Source organism: Taurulus bubalis (genome assembly GCF_910589615.1).
Source record: "Taurulus bubalis genome assembly, chromosome: 1".
Taxonomy (NCBI): domain Eukaryota; kingdom Metazoa; phylum Chordata; class Actinopteri; order Perciformes; family Cottidae; genus Taurulus; species Taurulus bubalis.
This window is the reverse complement of record NC_136589.1, coordinates 465,286-482,784: the sequence shown is the minus strand read 5'-3', so window position 1 is coordinate 482,784 and position 17,499 is coordinate 465,286. Positions and strand designations below refer to the sequence as shown.

The 17,499-nt window shown below is 46.5% G+C and overlaps 1 protein-coding gene across 1 annotated transcript in view; it reads right to left on the bottom strand.

The window, feature by feature from the left end:
* Window positions 1-17,499, bottom strand: part of LOC306741702 (titin-like) — a gene marked incomplete at its 5' end in the record, with an annotated part of 162,411 nt that overhangs the window by 26,907 nt on the left and 118,005 nt on the right. The window contains one exon of the mRNA XM_079224017.1: window positions 94-17,433. Coding sequence (XP_079080143.1) covers window positions 94-17,433 — 17,340 coding nt within the window. The remainder of the gene's footprint in view (window positions 1-93; window positions 17,434-17,499) is intronic.

Below are 17,499 nucleotides of genomic sequence, written 5' to 3'. Positions count from 1 at the left end.
GACAGTGAGAGATTTCATGAGGCACATTTTGTTGAATGGTAAAAATCATAAGAAGCTTCTACATTGAAAAAAAGTGTCAGTTCACTACATTACCTGTAATCTTTGTTCCAGCCTTGGCCTCCTGAGGGACACCTACTCCATACTCATTTTCTCCAATAACTCTGAAGTAATACATGGCTCCCTCCTGCAAGTCGTTCACCTTAAATGTCAATGTGTGGCAGTTGCTGGTCACAGACACCCAAGCCTTCTTACTGGCCTCACGTTTTTCAACATGGTAGGCCTTCACGGCATCACCGCCATCATTCTCTGGAGCTTCCCAACTGATGGTTGCAGAATCCCTGGTCACTGCTGAAACTTTAACGTTGACAGGAGGTCCAGGAGAGTCGAGCACCTTGACAACCATGGGCAATGTTGCTGTTCCCAGTGGCGATTCAATAGTGACGGAGTACTCTCCAGAGTCATTTCTGGTTGACTTTTCAAGGGTCAGTGAAGTGCTTGATTCTGTTGATTCAATGGTTCCTCTGACCTTTAGATCAACACCTTCCCTGGCCCATGCCACTGATGGCACTGGTTTTCCCTTGAATGGTACCTTGAGAGTAAATGCTATGCCATGCTTGACAATAAGTACTTTACGCATCTCAATGTCAACATCAAATGATGGCTCTGCAGTTCTGTCCATTGCTGTGGCTGCATCTGAATATGCACTACGCACACTGCTGGCAACTTTGTTTATTGCCTTGACACAGAATTCATATTCTGCATCTGTCTTTAGTCCAGTGATCGTGAACTCCAAGCTCTTGGTAAGAGGGATAGCCTCAACCCATCTTGCTAGTTCTTCGGGTGATTCAGGTACTTCCTCTTCCTCCTCCTCCTCATATTCTTCCTCTTCTCCAACAACCTCTGGCTCTGGTTTGTGGATGTACTCTCTGTATTCTACACTGTACCCAAGAATCGGAGTACCACCATCATGTCTTGGTGGTTTCCAGACAATGGACACACTTTCCTTGGTTGAACTGATGATCTTTGGCTTGGTTGGGCGAGAAGCCACAACCAGAGGATCGACTGCTCTGAATGATGCAGATCGTTCACTTGGAGGACTGAGACCAGCCTCATTTTCAGCATAGACTCTGAAGTCATACTCACAACCCTGGCGCAGTTTGGTTGCTACTGTGGTACATTCAACAACGGGCTCTCTGTTCACACGGACCCAGCGCATACCAGTCTTCTCACGGCGCTCAATCACATATCCAGTGATGGGGGTGCCTCCATCACTGGCTGGCTTGCACCAGGTGAGGGTCATTGAATCACCAGTTATGGCAGTGACATCAACATTAGTTGGAGCAGTGGCAAAAGTGTATGGATCTGTGATCTTTACAGCATCACATTCCAGAGCCTCACCAAGTCCATTCTTGTTGACAGCCAAAACCCTGAAGATATATTCGTTACCCTTGAGCAGTCCTGTGACTTTGAGGTATGTTTTTGAGACGTCTCCCTTCACCACTGTCCATGCCAAGCGGCTCGTCTCACGCTTCTCAACAACGTAATGTGTGATGTCAGCACCACCGGTTTCCTGAGGAGGACCCCATGACAGAGTGCATGCTTCAGCTGTGAGACTTGTGATCTGCAGAGGCCCTGCTGAGGGTCCTGGCTTATCTAGAATCACACAGTTTACTGGCATGGTAACTGTTCCGCCAATATTCTGTAAAGTCAGAACATACTGTCCAGAATCTTTTCTGATGCTATCCTTCACAATGACAGAAGTGGTGGTATCTGTGGAAACAATCTGGATTCTGGCTCTCAGCTCAATCTCTTTGCCATCCTTGGTCCAGGAAATGACAGGGGCAGGACGTCCAGCAAGGTCAGCATTAATCTTCAGAGTTTCCCCTGCTTTCACAAGCAATGTCTCTCTGAACTTGACATCCATCATAATGCGTGGTGGATCTACATCGTCCTTGACAGTGATGGAGCCAGTGGTGTCAGATGGTTCACTGAACAATCCAGCTGCATTCTTAGCAATGACACGGAAGTCATACTGACTGTTCTCTGTAAGGCCTGTTGCATCGTAGCGGGTCTCAGGCACATTGGTGAAGTTGCACCTTGTCCAGCGTCCTTCAGGAAGATCTCTGCGTTCAATGGTGTAGCCAGAAACCTTGGCTCCACCATCATACTCTGGTTTATCCCAAGACATGGAGACAGATGTTCTGGTAACAGCCGTGACCACAGGTGTGCCTGGCGGGTCACAAGGATCTCTGGCTGCTACAGCTTCACAGATCTTGCTGCATTTACCAATACCAGATATATTTTCAGCATAAACACGGTATTCATACATCATGCCCTCTTCAATTCCAATGACTTTGTATTCTGTGTCTTTAATCATTCCTCTGTTCATCTTTGTCCAAAGAATGCTGGAACGCTCCTTCCTCTCCAGATGGTAGCCCACAACAGGACTGCCACCATCAATGACTGGCTCGTTCCAAATCACCAACATGAAAGACTTGGTGGCCAACTTCACTACAGGTGTGGAAGGAGGTCCAGGTTGTTTGAAGTTATATTGAGCAGTGATTCCAGGTGAATCCACATATGTACTCTTTCCATAACGGTTGACTGCATAGATGCGGAATTGGTACTCCGCTCCGTGTGTCAGGCGGCCAGCCTTGAAAGATGTTCTGGCAACATTACTTGCTACCATCTGCCATTCTTGGGTGTTCGTGTCTCTCTTCTCCACAATATAGTTACTGATGGAGCAGCCGCCATCATAATCTGGTGGAGACCAGGACAGTGTGATGCTGTCTGATGTCACCGAATCCACTTGGACACCTTTAGGTGCACCTGGTTTATCGAGGACAACAACTCCAATATCTGCTGTGACAGTTCCTCCTGTGTTTGCCAGGGTGATCTCATACTTGCCAACATGTTCTCTGCTAGCTTCTTTGATGATAATTTTGGATGAGGTTGCAGTGTTTAAGACAGTAACTGATGATGTTTGCTTCAAAGGAAGGCCATCCTTCTTCCAGGATACAACAGGCTTAGGCCTGCCTCTGACTGGAACCTCAAAAGTGAGGTCACCCTTAGCCTTCACACTGTATGTGGTAAAGAGTAAGTTGATCGATGGTTCAATTGCAACATCCTTTGCAACCACAGGCAAACCAAGATCCTTTGGCTCACTCTTGCCCTTCTCATTGATTGCAACAACTCTGAATAAATAGGCTTCATTAGGAGTCAGATTAGGAATAGTTGCTTCAGTCACCTTGACTGTGCATGCTGTGCCCCATTTATCTCCACTCTTGGGCTTAAATTCTACATTGTAGCACATAACTTTGCTTCCACCATCATGAACAGGTTTGTCCCATGTCAGTGACACGCTGGTCTTTGTCAAATCTACAAGGCTAACCTTGCTTGGTGGCTGTGGTACCTCAGACACTTTGATTTCTTTGGTTTCAACCATCTGTCCTTGGCCATATTCATTAACTGCACAGACTCTGAAGTAGAAGATTCCCCCCTCAGGCAGCTCTTCAATCTTGAATGAGTTGACCATGCAGTTGCTGGTGACGGTGGTATAGGCCTTCCTGACAGACTCTCTTTTCTCTACAATGTAGTTTGTGATTTTAGAACCACCATCAGTAAGTGGTGTATTCCAGGCAAGAGTCACTGAGTCCTTCTTGAGCTCCTTCACGGAAAAGCTTTGTGGTGCACTTGGTGTATCCAAAATTCTCACTGCAACAATAGCAGATTTTGCACCACTGCTGTTCTCTAGTGTTAGTGAGTATTTACCACTGTCAAAGCGGTTGACATTGTCAATGACAAGCATGGTATATGAACTGGTGGTATCAATTCCAGCACGTTCGGTGAGAGTACCCTCAACCTTTTCCCACTTCACAGCAGGTTCCGGCCTTCCTCTGATGGTGACAAACAGACGCAGAGTTCCACCTGCACGGACAGATACAACCTTCCTGAGATCAGCATCCAGCTCGATCTCTGGTGCTTCTACTCTGTCAGAAGTAACCACAGTGCTATGGATATTAGCAGCTTCCCCCACTCCCTCGGAATTGATTGCACAGACACGGAACTGGTACTCTCTGCCCTCCTTCAGGTCTGTGATAGTGAGTTTAGTGGCTTGTGTGCCAGTGGGTGGAGTGCACATGGTCCATTCTTTTTCAACTGGTGCCTCTACTGCCGGTGCTACTTCTGCCTCCTCTGCTTCTCCAGGCACTGGTGTATACTCCCTCATTTCAACAACGTAGCCCTTTACATAGGCACCCCCATCAAAGTCAGGTTTGCCCCAGGACAGAGACACAGAAGACTTTGTGTAGTCTGTCACTTTAGGATGGTGTGGAGGTCCAGGTGCTGTTGTGGCATCACACGCTCTTTGTAGTAGGGACAATTCACTAAGGTCTCCCATTCCAGCCTCATTTTCAGCAGCAACACGGAACTCATAGAAGTGGTCTATCATCAGACCTGTGACCTTGAAGTGGTTGTCAGTCAGCTTTTGTCTGTTGCATTTTGTCCACCTTACACTATCTTTGTCACGTTTTTCAAGGTGGTAGCCCTCCATTTCAGCTCCGCCAGTCTGTTCTGGAGCAGTCCATGACAGAACCATAGATTCCTTTGTGATCTGACTTGCTTCTGGAGTTCCAGGAGCACTAGGTGGCTTGTAAGGATTGCGTGCAATGATGGCTTCACTCTCGAGATAATCGCCAAAACCATATTTGTTGACTGCCCTGACTCTGAAAATGTATTCATTTCCAGGAAGCAAATTTGTTAGTCTATGGTACAGACCCTTGATATTTGGTCCAGCTACTGTCCAGGACAACCTGCTAGTCTCTCTCTTCTCCAAGACATAGTGTGTGATACTAGCCCCACCATCCAGAGTTGGTTCAGCCCAGGCAAGGACGCACCTGTCAGCCATGATTCCTGTCATTCTCATGGGTCCAGCAGGTGGACCTGGTTTATCAAGGACTTTGACAGTGATAGGGAAGATCTTTGTACCACCCAAATTTTTGAGGACCAGGTCATAGTGGCCACCATCAAGCTTGGTTACATCCTTAATGGTAATGGCTGCACGTTTCTGTGTAGTTTTTACTTCAATGCGCAGGGCTTTGTTCATTTCCTTGCCCTCTTTTAGCCAGACAACATCAGGAATTGGTTTTCCATAGATGTCAGCATCAAGAAGCAAGTGTTCTCCAGCATTGACAATAATAACATCCTTGTATTTGGGATCCATTGAAGCCCTTGGTGGTTCAATTTCATCAGTAGCAGTAATAGGTCCAGAGCTGTCGGATGGCTTGCTGAAGGTTCCGGCTGCATTTCTTGCAATAACTCTGAATTCATATTGCTCATTCTCTGTCAGGCCGGTAACGGTATACTCAGTCTCAATTATATTAGTGAAATTAGCCCTTACCCAGTGTACATCAGGGGAGGACATATCTTTCCTTTCCACAATATATCCATTTACTTTGCTGCCACCATCATACTGAGGCTTGGTCCACTGAATCTTGATTACGGTCTTAGAAATAGATACAGCTTCAGGAGCACCAGGAGGATCACATGGGTCACGAGCAACAAAGGACTCAGACACTTTACTGCATCTGCCAATGCCAACAATATTTTCAGCAGAGACTCTGAATTCATAGCCAATACCCTCCTCTAGATTGGAGATCTTGAACTGAGTATCAGTTATAAGAATCTTGTTCAGTTTGTTCCACATGATGCTGCTTCTCTCCTTGCTTTCTAGGTGGTACCCAATAACTGTACTTCCACCATCATTGACTGGCTCATTCCATTCAATGATCATCATTTCCTTTGATGCAGATTTGACAAATGGTGTTCCTGGAGGCCCTGGTGGTTTGTATGGATATTGAATAATGATGGACTTGGAGTCCAGAGATGCACCCTTTCCATATCTGTTTTCAGCTATGATTCTGAACTGGTATTCTGCACCAGTTTTCAGCTTGGTGACCTTGAAAGCTGTTCTAGCAAGCTGTGTGGTGACTGACTGCCATGTTTGGGTGGTGGTGTCTCTCTTCTCCACTATATAGTTCTTTACCTGGCATCCCCCCATGTACACTGGAGGCTCCCAGGAGAGATGAACAAAGGTGTTGCTCACTTCAACAACCTTGAGTGGACCTTTTGGTGGACCAGGCTTGTCAAGGATAATGACAGCCACATCCTCAGTGATCGTGCTGGCACTATTGGTTGCTGTGATGGAATATTTGCCAAAGTCATCCTTGCATGCCTCAGTAATTTGAATTCCAGTTGTTGTCGGTGTGTTTATGACATTGATTCTGGATGTCACCTTCAAAGATTGACCATCCTTGGTCCAGGAGACTTTAGGTTTGGGCCTGCCAAGCACAGGGAATTCCAACTTCAAGTCCTTTCCAGCTAATACACTGTAGGTATTAAATTGCATCTTAATGCTGGGCTCCATGGTAATGTCATTGGCAACAATGGGGGCAGCAAGTGACGTTGGCTCACTCTTTCCCTTCTCATTGTAAGCAATGATACGGAATAGGTATTCTGCTCCTGCTGTGAGGCCTATGACAGTGCCCTCGCATGTCTTTGTATTTGTTGCAACTCCCCACTTATCTGTACCCTTGGGTTGCATCTCAATTAGGTAGCCACCAATTCTACTGCCACCATCATGCTCTGGTTTCTCCCAGGCCAGTGAGATACTGGCCTTGGTGACATCAGTGAGGGAGATTTTTCCAACAGGCAGTGGAACCTCAGAGGCCTTGAAAGCTGCCTTTGTTTCAACAGCCTGGCCGATTCCATAGTCATTCTCAGCCATGACTCTGAAGTAGTACAAAGCACCTTCAATCAAGTTCTCAACTTTGAATGTTGTCTTGGTGCATTTGGTTGAAACATTTGCATATGTCTTTCTGGTTGATTCACGTTTGTCAATGACATAGTTCTTGATTTTGGAACCTCCATCAATCAGTGGGGCATCCCATACCAGAGTGACAGAGTCCTTTTTGACTTCTTTAACCACAAGGTTCTGTGGGGAGCCAGGTGTATCCAGGACTTTCACAGCAACAAACTCAGACACAGTTCCACTGCTGTTCGTCAGACTGAGGGTGTATTTTCCAGAGTCACTCCTGTCACATGAGTCAATGGACAACTGTGTGAAGTTGAGAGCTTTCTCAACCACTGCTTTTTCAGTCAAGTCTCCCTCATCCTTAGTCCACTTAATCTCAGGTGTTGGCCTGCCCTTGAATGGTATATTGATCCTAACAGATCCACCAGCTTTCAAGGTGATGCCCTTCCTCAGCTCAGAGTTTAGGTGGATCTGTGGTGGGTCCAACCTTTCTTCTGGTTTAGCTGTTCCAGAGAGACCTGCTGGCTCACCAACTCCAAGCTTGTTCAAAGCACACACCTGTATATTGTACTCCTGACCCTCAGTTAGTTTGGTAATTTCATATTTGTTGACACGCAGGCCAGTGGGGGGAGTGACCATGGTCCATTCCTCCTCCTCAGCCTTACAGACTTCAACAATGTATCCTTGAATGGTGCTGCCACCATCAGACAGAGGTTTACCCCATGACACTGTTATCGAGCTCTTTGTGGAGTCTATCACATTCACGTAGGCTGGGGCACCAGGTTTGTACTTGGGATCACTGGCCTTGTAGTATGAACTTGGCAGACTTGGTTCTCCTGCTCCAACTACATTCTCAGCAGCCACTCTAAATTCATATTCATGGCCAGTGGTTAGGCCTGTAGCTCTAAAGGAGAGATCAGTGACTTTCTGTCTGTTGCATCTGGTCCATTTTATTCCATTTCTGTCCTTCTTTTCAAGGATGTAATTGGTAATCTCACTGCCACCATCAGTCTCAGGGGCTGACCAAGTGACGGTCATGCCATCATGAGCAATGTTGGATACATCCTCAATATGAGGTGGACCAGGAGGAACAAATGGAGTCTTCATAATCACTCCGCTAGACTCCAGTGGCTCACTGACACCATAACTGTTAACTGCCATGACACGGAACATATACTCATTGCCTTCCAGTAATTTGGTGACTTTGCAGCATGTGGTTTCACAGCTGTTAGAAACAATAGTCCAAGCTAGACGGCTGGTTTCTCTTCTCTCGATTATATAATGCTTAATAGGACTACCTCCATCATGTAGAGGGGCATGCCATACCAGTGTGCATCTATCTTCAGCTACTCCAGCGGTGTGCAGGGGTCCTTCACATTGGCTAGGCCTGTCCAGGACCAAGACCTTGAATGGAACAGTTTCACTGCCAGCTTCATTTGTCAGCTGGAGTGTGTATATTCCACCATCGATTCTAACAGAGTCCTTAATGACAATCATTGCATGGTTTTCTGTGTTTTTAATCTCCAGTCTGAATGTATTCTCGATTGGTTTTTCATCCTTGAACCACTGGATTGTGGGAAGCGGCTTGCCATGGACATCGGCATCTAACTTGAAGGTCTCACCGGCATTAATGGTAATGGTTTTGATGAATGCTGGGTCAATGGAGAATTTAGGTGCTTCCAACTTATCACTTACAGTAATCGGTCCACTGTTGTAGGATGGCTTACTGACGGTCCCTACAGCATTTTTAGCAATGACTCTAAAGTCATACTGTGCATTTTCTGTCAGACCAGTGACAGTAAACTGGGTCTCAATCACATTAGTGAAGTTTGCCCTTACCCACCTGCCCTCTGGCAGATCACGTCTCTCCACAGTATAGCCAGTTATATTACTGCCACCATCATATTCTGGTTTAGTCCACTGGATGACAATGGTGTCCTTGGTCACATGGATGGCCTCTGGTGCACCAGGGGGATCACATTGGTCACGGGCAACACAGCCCTCTGAGAGCTTACTGCACCTGCCAATGCCAACTATATTTTCAGCATAAACCCGGTACTCATACTCAACACCCTCTTCCAAGGGGTGACTCTTGAAAACAGTCTCATGAATAAGTGTCTTGTTGATCTTGATCCAGAGAATACTATTCCTCTCTTTCCTTTCAAGATGGTAGCCCAGGACAGGGCTGCCTCCATCTTGGACAGGCTCGTGCCACTCAACAATCTGGTGGTCCCGAGAGAGAGAAGAGATGAAGGGAGTGCCTGGTGGGCCTGGCTCTTTGTATGGATACTGAGCAACCACACTAGATGAATCCAGACCATGACTCTTGCCATAGCGGTTCTGAGCAATGATCCTAAACTGGTACTCGGCTCCAGTCTTCAGTCTAGGCACTTTAATTGTTGTTCTGGCATAGTTGATGCTAACATTTTCCCATGTTGTTGAGGTAGTAGCTCTCTTCTGTACAATGTAATTAGAAATCTGGCAGCCACCATTGTGCTTTGGTGGATCCCATGAAAGAGTGACACTCTGTGTTGTGATTTCATCGAACCTCACAGGGCCGGATGGAGGGCCAGGCTTGTCAAGTACAATAATTTCAACTGTTGTGTCTTTCGTTCCAGCTGAGTTAGCAACGTGTATACTGTACATGCCACCATCATCACTTGCTGCCTCCTTAATGCTCAGTGTTGTATGTGTTGGTGTGTTGAGAAGGTTTACTCTGGTAGTGAACTTCAAAGAGGCTCCATCTTTCGTCCATGAGACTTTTGGTTTAGGTCTTCCAAAGAAGGGAATATCAATGTTCAGGTCTTTGCCCACTTTGACACTGTAGCTGCTGAATGCTGGTCGAACATCTGGCTCATAGACTAAGTCCTTGGTCATCACTGCACCAGCAAGGACTTTGGGGTCACTCTTTCCCTTATCATTGACTGCTATAATTCTAAACAGATACTCCTCTCCTGGGTTCAGTTTAGAAACAGTAGTCTCCATTGTCTTAAAGGTGTTAACACCAGACCACTTCTCCTGGCCCTTAAGTTGCACCTCAAGCAGGTACTGAATGACTCTGCTACCGCCATCATACTCGGGCCTCTCCCAGGCCAAAGATATGCTTGTTTTGGTTTGATCTGTAACAATCAAGTTCTTTGGAGACTGGGGCACCTCTGAGACTTTAAGAGGATCTGTAGTTGCTGCAGGCAGGCCAACACCATGTTCATTTTCAGCAAGGACTCGGAAGTAGTAACTACAACCCTCCTGGAGTGGCTCAATCTTCCATGAAAGAGTATGACAATTTGTTACAACAGCTGCGTACGTTTTGCGAGTGCTTTCTCTCTTTTCAACAATGTAGTTCTTGATCTTGGACCCTCCATCCAACAGAGGTGGCTCCCATGCCAGTGTCACAGATTGGTTTGTTATTTCTTTCACCTTTAAGCTAACAGGAGCACTCGGTGTGTCAAGAACACGGACAACAACAAATGCAGATTTGGTTCCACTGGTGTTCTCTGCAGTGATGGTGTATTTTCCACTGTCATTTCTGCTCATCTTGTCAATTACAAGGGATGAGTAACTGCTGGTCACCTCGACCTGAGCTGTCTCTTTAAGTGCAGCTTCATCCTTGTCCCACTTTATGGCAGGAGTGGGCCTTCCTTTGATAGGAATAAACAGTCTGAGCGAAGCTCCAGCTTTAATGGTCACAATCTTTCTCAGTTCTGGGTCAATGTCAAGGTCTGGCTCCTCTGCTCTGTCCTGGGCAACAACAGCTCCAGAAACATCGGCATGCTCACCAACTCCAACTTTGTTGATAGCACATACTCTAAACTTGTATGCCTGGTTTTCTTTCAGGTTTACAACTTCAAACTTGGTCTTCTTGACACCTGTTGGAGGTGTGCACATTATCCATTCCTCAGCAGGGGCATCTGTGGTGACTGCCTGGGCAGATGGGGCTTCAATAGGAGCCTCAGTAGGAGCCTCAGCTGGCGCCGGTTGCTCTGTGGTAGTGCAACACTCGATAACGTATCCCTGAATCTCGCAGCCTCCATCACAGACAGGCTTGCCCCATGACAGGAATACTGATGTTTTAGTTGTGTCAGTTACTCTTGGATTGTGTGGTGGGCCAGGCCTGAAGATGGGATCAAGTGCTTTGATGAACACAGTTGGGGAGCTTGGCTCACCAAGGCCTACAGCATTCTCAGCTACAACTCTGAATTCATAACTATGCCTTTCCATGAGTCCAGTGACCTTGAAAGTCAAGTCAGTGACTGTTTTCCTGTTACATCTTGTCCATCTTACACCTTCTTTGTCATGTTTCTCAACTATGTATCCAGTGATAGGACTGCCTCCATCTTCGGAAGGAGCCTCCCACGTGAGCACCATTGAATCTTTTTTAATATCTGAAACGTCCAAGCTCTTGGGTGTTCCAGGCACCTCAAACGGATCTTTCATTGTGGCAGCAGCAGACTCAAGTGGTGCACCCACTCCAAACTGGTTGACAGCATGGACTCTGAAGATGTACTCATTTCCTTCCAGGAGCTTCGTGACCTTTAAACAAATCTTCTCTACTTTTGGATCAACAACAGTCCAGACTAGCCTGCTTGTCTCTCTCCTCTTTACAACGTAGTGAGAGATATTGCTGCCACCATCTTGTAGTGGTGGTTTCCATGCAAGGCAGCATCGATCTTTGGTTATTCCTGTGACAACAAAAGGTCCCTGTGGTTCGCCAGGTTTATCTAAAACAACAACATTGACCTGTACAGCTTTTTCTCCCCCTAGATTTTTCAGCAGCAGAGTGTATTGGCCTCCATCTGAAAGTTTAGCTTCCTTGACAGATATATAAGCTTTAATGGGTGTGTTCTTAATTTCTCTATGAATAGTGTTGCCCAGCTCCTGCTCTCCCTTCATCCAGTAGATAGAGGGCAATGGTTTGCCATGAACATCTGCATCAATTTTGAAGTTGTCTCCGGCATTAACTACAACAGTCTGTGTATACTCTGGGTCAATGCTGAGGCGTGGTGGTTCAATCTCATCCCTGGCAGTGATAGGACCAGTGCTGTAAGAGGGCAGACTGAAAACACCAGCAGCATTTCTGGCAATGACACGGAACTCATACTGATCATCCTGCACAAGTCCAGTTGCAACGTATTCGGTCTCAATGACATTGGTGAAGTTAGCCTTCAGCCAACGACCTTCAGGAAGCTCCTTCTTTTCCACAACGTAACCCATAACCTTTGCACCACCATCATATTCAGGCTTGGTCCAAACAATGGTCATGGAGTCTTTAGTGATCTTTGTGGCCTCTGGCGTGCCAGGGGGGTCACAAGGATCTCTAGCAACTCGTCCCTCAGATACTTTGCTCACTTTGCCTGTTCCGACAATATTTTCTGCATAAACTCTGTACTCATATTCCATTCCTGGTTCCAGATCAGCAGTCTTGAAGGTTTGGTCAGTAATAAGAGACTTGTTGAGTTTGACCCAAAGGATGCTGTTTCTCTCTTTGCGTTCAAGATGGTAGCCCAAGATAGTGCTGCCACCATCAATCACAGGTTCATTCCAGGCCACCACCATGCTGTCCTTGCTACAGACTGCAATGGATGGTGTTCCTGGTGGTCCTGGTAGCTTGTATGGGTATTGAGCCACAATACACTCTGAGAGAAGAGCTTGACCTTTTCCATATCTGTTTTCTGCTGTGATTCTAAATTGATACTCAGAACCAGTCTTCAACCTGCCTGCCTTTATTTTGGTCCTTGCTAGGTTCGGAGATACCACCATCCAGGCAGTTGTGGATGCATCTCTCTTTTCCACAATGTAGTTTTTGATCGTGCAACCACCATCATATTCTGGTCGGTTCCAGGAGATGGTTACACTGTCAGAAGTGACCTCCTCCACCTTAACTGGACCTCCTGGCTGTCCTGGTTTGTCTAGCACAACAATGCCAATGTCAGCTGTTGTCTCTCCAGCTGTGTTGCTAATAGTAATATGGTACTGGCCGACATCATCTCGAGTAGCTTCTTTTATCTTGAGGTTTAGCATTGTCTCCGTTGCTCCATAGTTAACTCTGGTAGTTCTCTTCAGGGGCAGACCATCTTTTACCCAGGAGACAGCTGCTTTGGGACGTGCAACATAAGGAACATCTACTGTCAGGTCTTCTCCTGCTAACACACTGAATGTGTTGAACAACATCTTGGCAACAGGTGCAAACACAAGATCTTTTACGATCACTGGCACACCAATCTGTCGTGGGTCACTTGTTCCCTTCTCATTTCTTGCTGCAACACGGAACATATATTCTTCACCTGCATTGAGTCCACTAATAGTAGCTTCTGTTTCCTTTACAATCACAGACTGGGTCCACTTATCAACACCCTTAGGCTGGATCTCAACAACATAACAGCCCACTCTGCTGCCACCATCATGCTCTGGCTTCTCCCAGGAGAGGGTGACACTGCTTTTTGTAACATCCTTAAGAGAGACTTTGCCAGGTGGCTGTGGTTTCTCAGACACTTTCACTGATTCACCAGATTCAATGGGGAGGCCAATGCCATATTCATTCTCAGCCAAAACTCTGAAGTAATAGTTGCATCCTTCCAAGAGCTGGTCAACTGTGAAGGTGGTATGATGGCAGTTAGCATTGACTGTGGCATATGCTTTCCTTGTGGACTCGCGTTTTTCAACAATGTAGTTATTAACCTTAACTCCTCCATCGTTCACAGGTGGCTCCCAAGTCAAAGTGACGGATTCCTTTGTGATAGCAGTAATCTTGAGATTCTGTGGGGCACTTGGTGTGTCAAGCACCCTGACCTGGACTGTAACTGTCTTGGATCCGGAGCTATTTTCAACTGTGAGATTATACTTTCCACTGTCAAATCTGTTGACATTTTCAATTACGAGTAAGGTGTATGATGTTGTGCTGTCAATAGTTGCCCTCTCAATACGCTCACCATCTCCTTTGGTCCATTTAGCCTGAGGAGCTGGTCTGCCTCTGATAGGCACAAACAGCCTGAGTGAACAGCAAGCTCGAAGACTGATAAGCTTGCGGAGCTCAGCATCCAAATCAAGCTCAGGTGGCAGGAGCCTGTCCTCTGCCTTGGTATTGTCAGGTACAGATGCTGCATCTCCAACTCCTTCACTGTTGACAGCAGAGATGTTAATCTTGTACTCCTGTTTCTCATTCAGGTTAATAATGGTAAACAAAGTGGCAAGGAGTCCTTCTTTGGGTGTCACAATGGTCCATTCCTCCTCTTCCTCCTTTTCAGATGGGATGCAGGTCTCCAAAATATAGCCAGTGATGTCAGAGCCACCATCATATACAGGTTTGTTCCAGGCGACAGTAATTGAGGACTTGGTTGTGTCCAAGATTCTGGGGTTGCATGGGGCTCCTGGCTTGTACAGTGCATCAGTGGCCTTGTAGAATGGACTTGAGAGACTTGGAGCACTCACTCCAGCAGCATTCTCAGCAATAATTCTGAATTTATATTCATGTCCAACAACAAGGCCTGCTGCCTTGAATTGTAGATCTTTGACCTTCCTCTTGTTGCATTTGACCCAGCGGAGGCCTATTCTGTCTTTCCTTTCAATATTGTAGTTGGTGATGGGAGTTCCACCATCACTCACAGGCGCTTGCCACATAACAATCATTGAATCTTTAGTAATAGCTGTCACCTCAGGATTTCCTGGAGGATCTGAAACCACATATGGGTTGTCTGCAATAGTGGGCTCTGAATCAAGAGACTCGCCAAGTCCATATTTGTTTTCTGCCATAACTCTGAAGATATATTCATTTCCTTTGAGCAGCTTGGTCACCTTATATTGTGTTACTTGCAAGTCTGAAACGACATTGGTCCAAACCAGTCTGCTTGACTCACGCTTCTCAATCACGTATCCTTCAATCTTGGCACCTCCATCATCGGCAGGTGCAGCCCAGGTGATTACACAGTTGTCAGCGTTGACATTGGAAACCTCAAGAGGTCCAACTGGTGGTCCAGGTCTGTCAAGCACTTTGACATTAAAGATGTGCTTAGCAAATCCACCAACATTAGTGGCAGTCAAAACAAATTCTCCTCCATCTGATCTTATAGAGTCCTTGTTGGTCAGAGTAGTTGTCAGTTCTGTAAACTTTACATTCAGTTTCATTGTGTTCTCAATATCCTTTCCATTCTTGGTCCAAGCCATAGATGGGGTTGGTTGACCAGCAATGTCAGCGTCGAGCTTGAAGGACTCTCCTGCCTTCAGTAGAACAACATCCTTAAAGATGGCATCAACCATAATGCGTGGCTCAATGATGTCATCTTTGCAGGTAATTGGGTCTGATGGCTCAGAGGGCAAGCTCACTGCACCTGCTGAGTTTCTGGCTATAACACGGAACTCATAAGAGGCATCTTGAGTCAGTCCACTGACAGTGAATGTGGTCTCAGTGATGTTGGTGAAGTTGGCTCTGATCCAGCGCCCAGCAGGCAGTTCTTTCTTCTCCACTGTGTAGCCAGTGAGTTTGAAACCACCATCATACTCAGGCTTTGTCCACTGAATGGTGATGACGTTTTTGTTGACAAATATTGGCTCAGGTTGACCTGGTGGGTCTACAGGGTCCAAGGCCAGTATTGGTTCTGAGGCCTTGCTGGGCTTACCAATTCCAGCCATGTTTTCAGCCATGACACGGAACTCATAAGCAGCTCCAGCTTCAAGCCCACTGGATTTAAAGAGGTTTCCTTTCACAAGACTCTTGCTGATCTTCTGCCACATGACGCTGCTTCTTTCTTTCCTCTCAACATGATAACCAATTACTTCATTGCCACCATCAACCACAGGCTCATTCCAGCCAACTGTTATGGAGTCCTTGGTAAATGCAACAACACCAGGAGTACCAGGAGGTCCAGGGACTTTGAAAGGATAGGCAGCCACCACTGAGTGTGAGGTAATGGGAGGTCCCACACCATATCTGTTCTTAGCTTTTACTCTGAACTGGTACTCTGATCCAGTGTTTAAGCGAATGGCTTTGAACATAGTACGGATGACCGTGGCAGACAGCTCTGTCCATGTTTGGGAAGTGGTGTCTCTGATCTCAACCACATAATTGTTGATTGGAACACCTCCATCATTCTCGGGTGTGTCCCATGCAAAGATGCAATAGGTACGAGCTATCTCCACGATGTTAACTGGTCCCTTGGGTGGCCCAGGTACATCATGTACTTTGACGATGATGTTGTCTGTCACAGAACCAACGATGTTCTTTCCTGTCATAGTGTATAAACCACTGTCAGCTCTGTTGCATTCACTGATGCTGAGGATAACCGTGGCAGCAGTAGATTCCACACTGGTTCTCTGTGTGAGCTTCAGGGCTGTGCCATCTTTTTGCCAAGAGATAGTTGGTTTGGGACGTCCGATCACTGGAATTTCAACCTTGATATCATCTCCTGCCTTGGCAATAACAGTCTTCTGACATACACCACGGAGGTCAAACTGCGGCAGCAAAGTAGAATCTCTGACAACAATGGGTTTGCTCTCACGTGGAACGCTTCTACCTGAATTGTTGACAGCCATAACGCGGAAGATGTACTCCTCCGTCTCATTAAGATTCTTCACTGTGAAGTCCATGGTCTTGACTGCTGTTACATGTGCCCACGAATCAGTTCCTTTCTTCTGGGCTTCGAGGACATATCCTGTAATTCTGCTTCCACCATCATGCTTGGGTTTGGTCCAGGCCAAGCTCACACAGGTTTTGGTGATATCAGTAGGAATAATGCTCTCTGGAGCAGTTGGTGTCTGTGATGCACGAATTGGATCAGCAGTTTCAGCTGCCTCACCAATGCCATACTCATTCTCGGCAGACACTCTGAAGTAGTACTCACAGCCTTCACCCAGATCGGCAATCCTGACTGAAGTGCTTGGGCATTTTGTAACCGCAGTAGCAAAAGCCTTGCGTGTTGATTCTCTCTTCTCAATGATGTAGTTGGTGATCTTTGCTCCACCATCAATGAGAGGCATCTCCCACTGAAGAGTAATGCTTTCCTTGTCAATGTGGACTGGTTTTAGGTTAAGTGGAGGTCCAGGTGAGTCCAGAACTCTCACATGTATAGCGGCACTCTTCTTTCCAGCTGAGTTTTCGAGGGTCAGCTCATATTTACCCACATCAATCCTTGAACTCTCAGGGATGATCAGCATTGTGAATGACTCTGTGCTGTCAATGACGGCACGGGGCACAGGATCCCCCTCCTTAGTCCAGGTGACAGTAGGTGTAGGCCGTCCCTTGATTGGCACAAAGAGGCGAATGGAGCAGCCAGCTCTGACGACAAGGGTTCTTCTCAACTCAACATCCAGCTCCAAACCGGGTTCAGCTGGACGCTCTACAATCTCAAACAGCTCCTGAGTTTCCGCAGGCTCTCCTGCTCCCTTAGCATTCACAGCGCTAATCCTGAAGTGGTATTTTGCACCAGTTTCCAGCCCGGCAACAACAAACTCTGTGATCCTCAGTGGAGAGGAAGGAGTGTCCTTCACCCATTCTTCTGTTCCTTCCTTCTTGTGTTCAATCAGGTATCCAGTAACTTCAAGGCCACCATTATCCAGGGGTTTCCCCCAGTTCAGAGTGGCAGTGCTCTTGGTTGTGTCTGTGACTCTTGGATTGACTGGAGGTCCAGGCACATCTGTCAGACATAAAAGAAGTGGTTAGTGTTCTTTAAAACTAAACATAGTATTTTATAAAAGTGGTG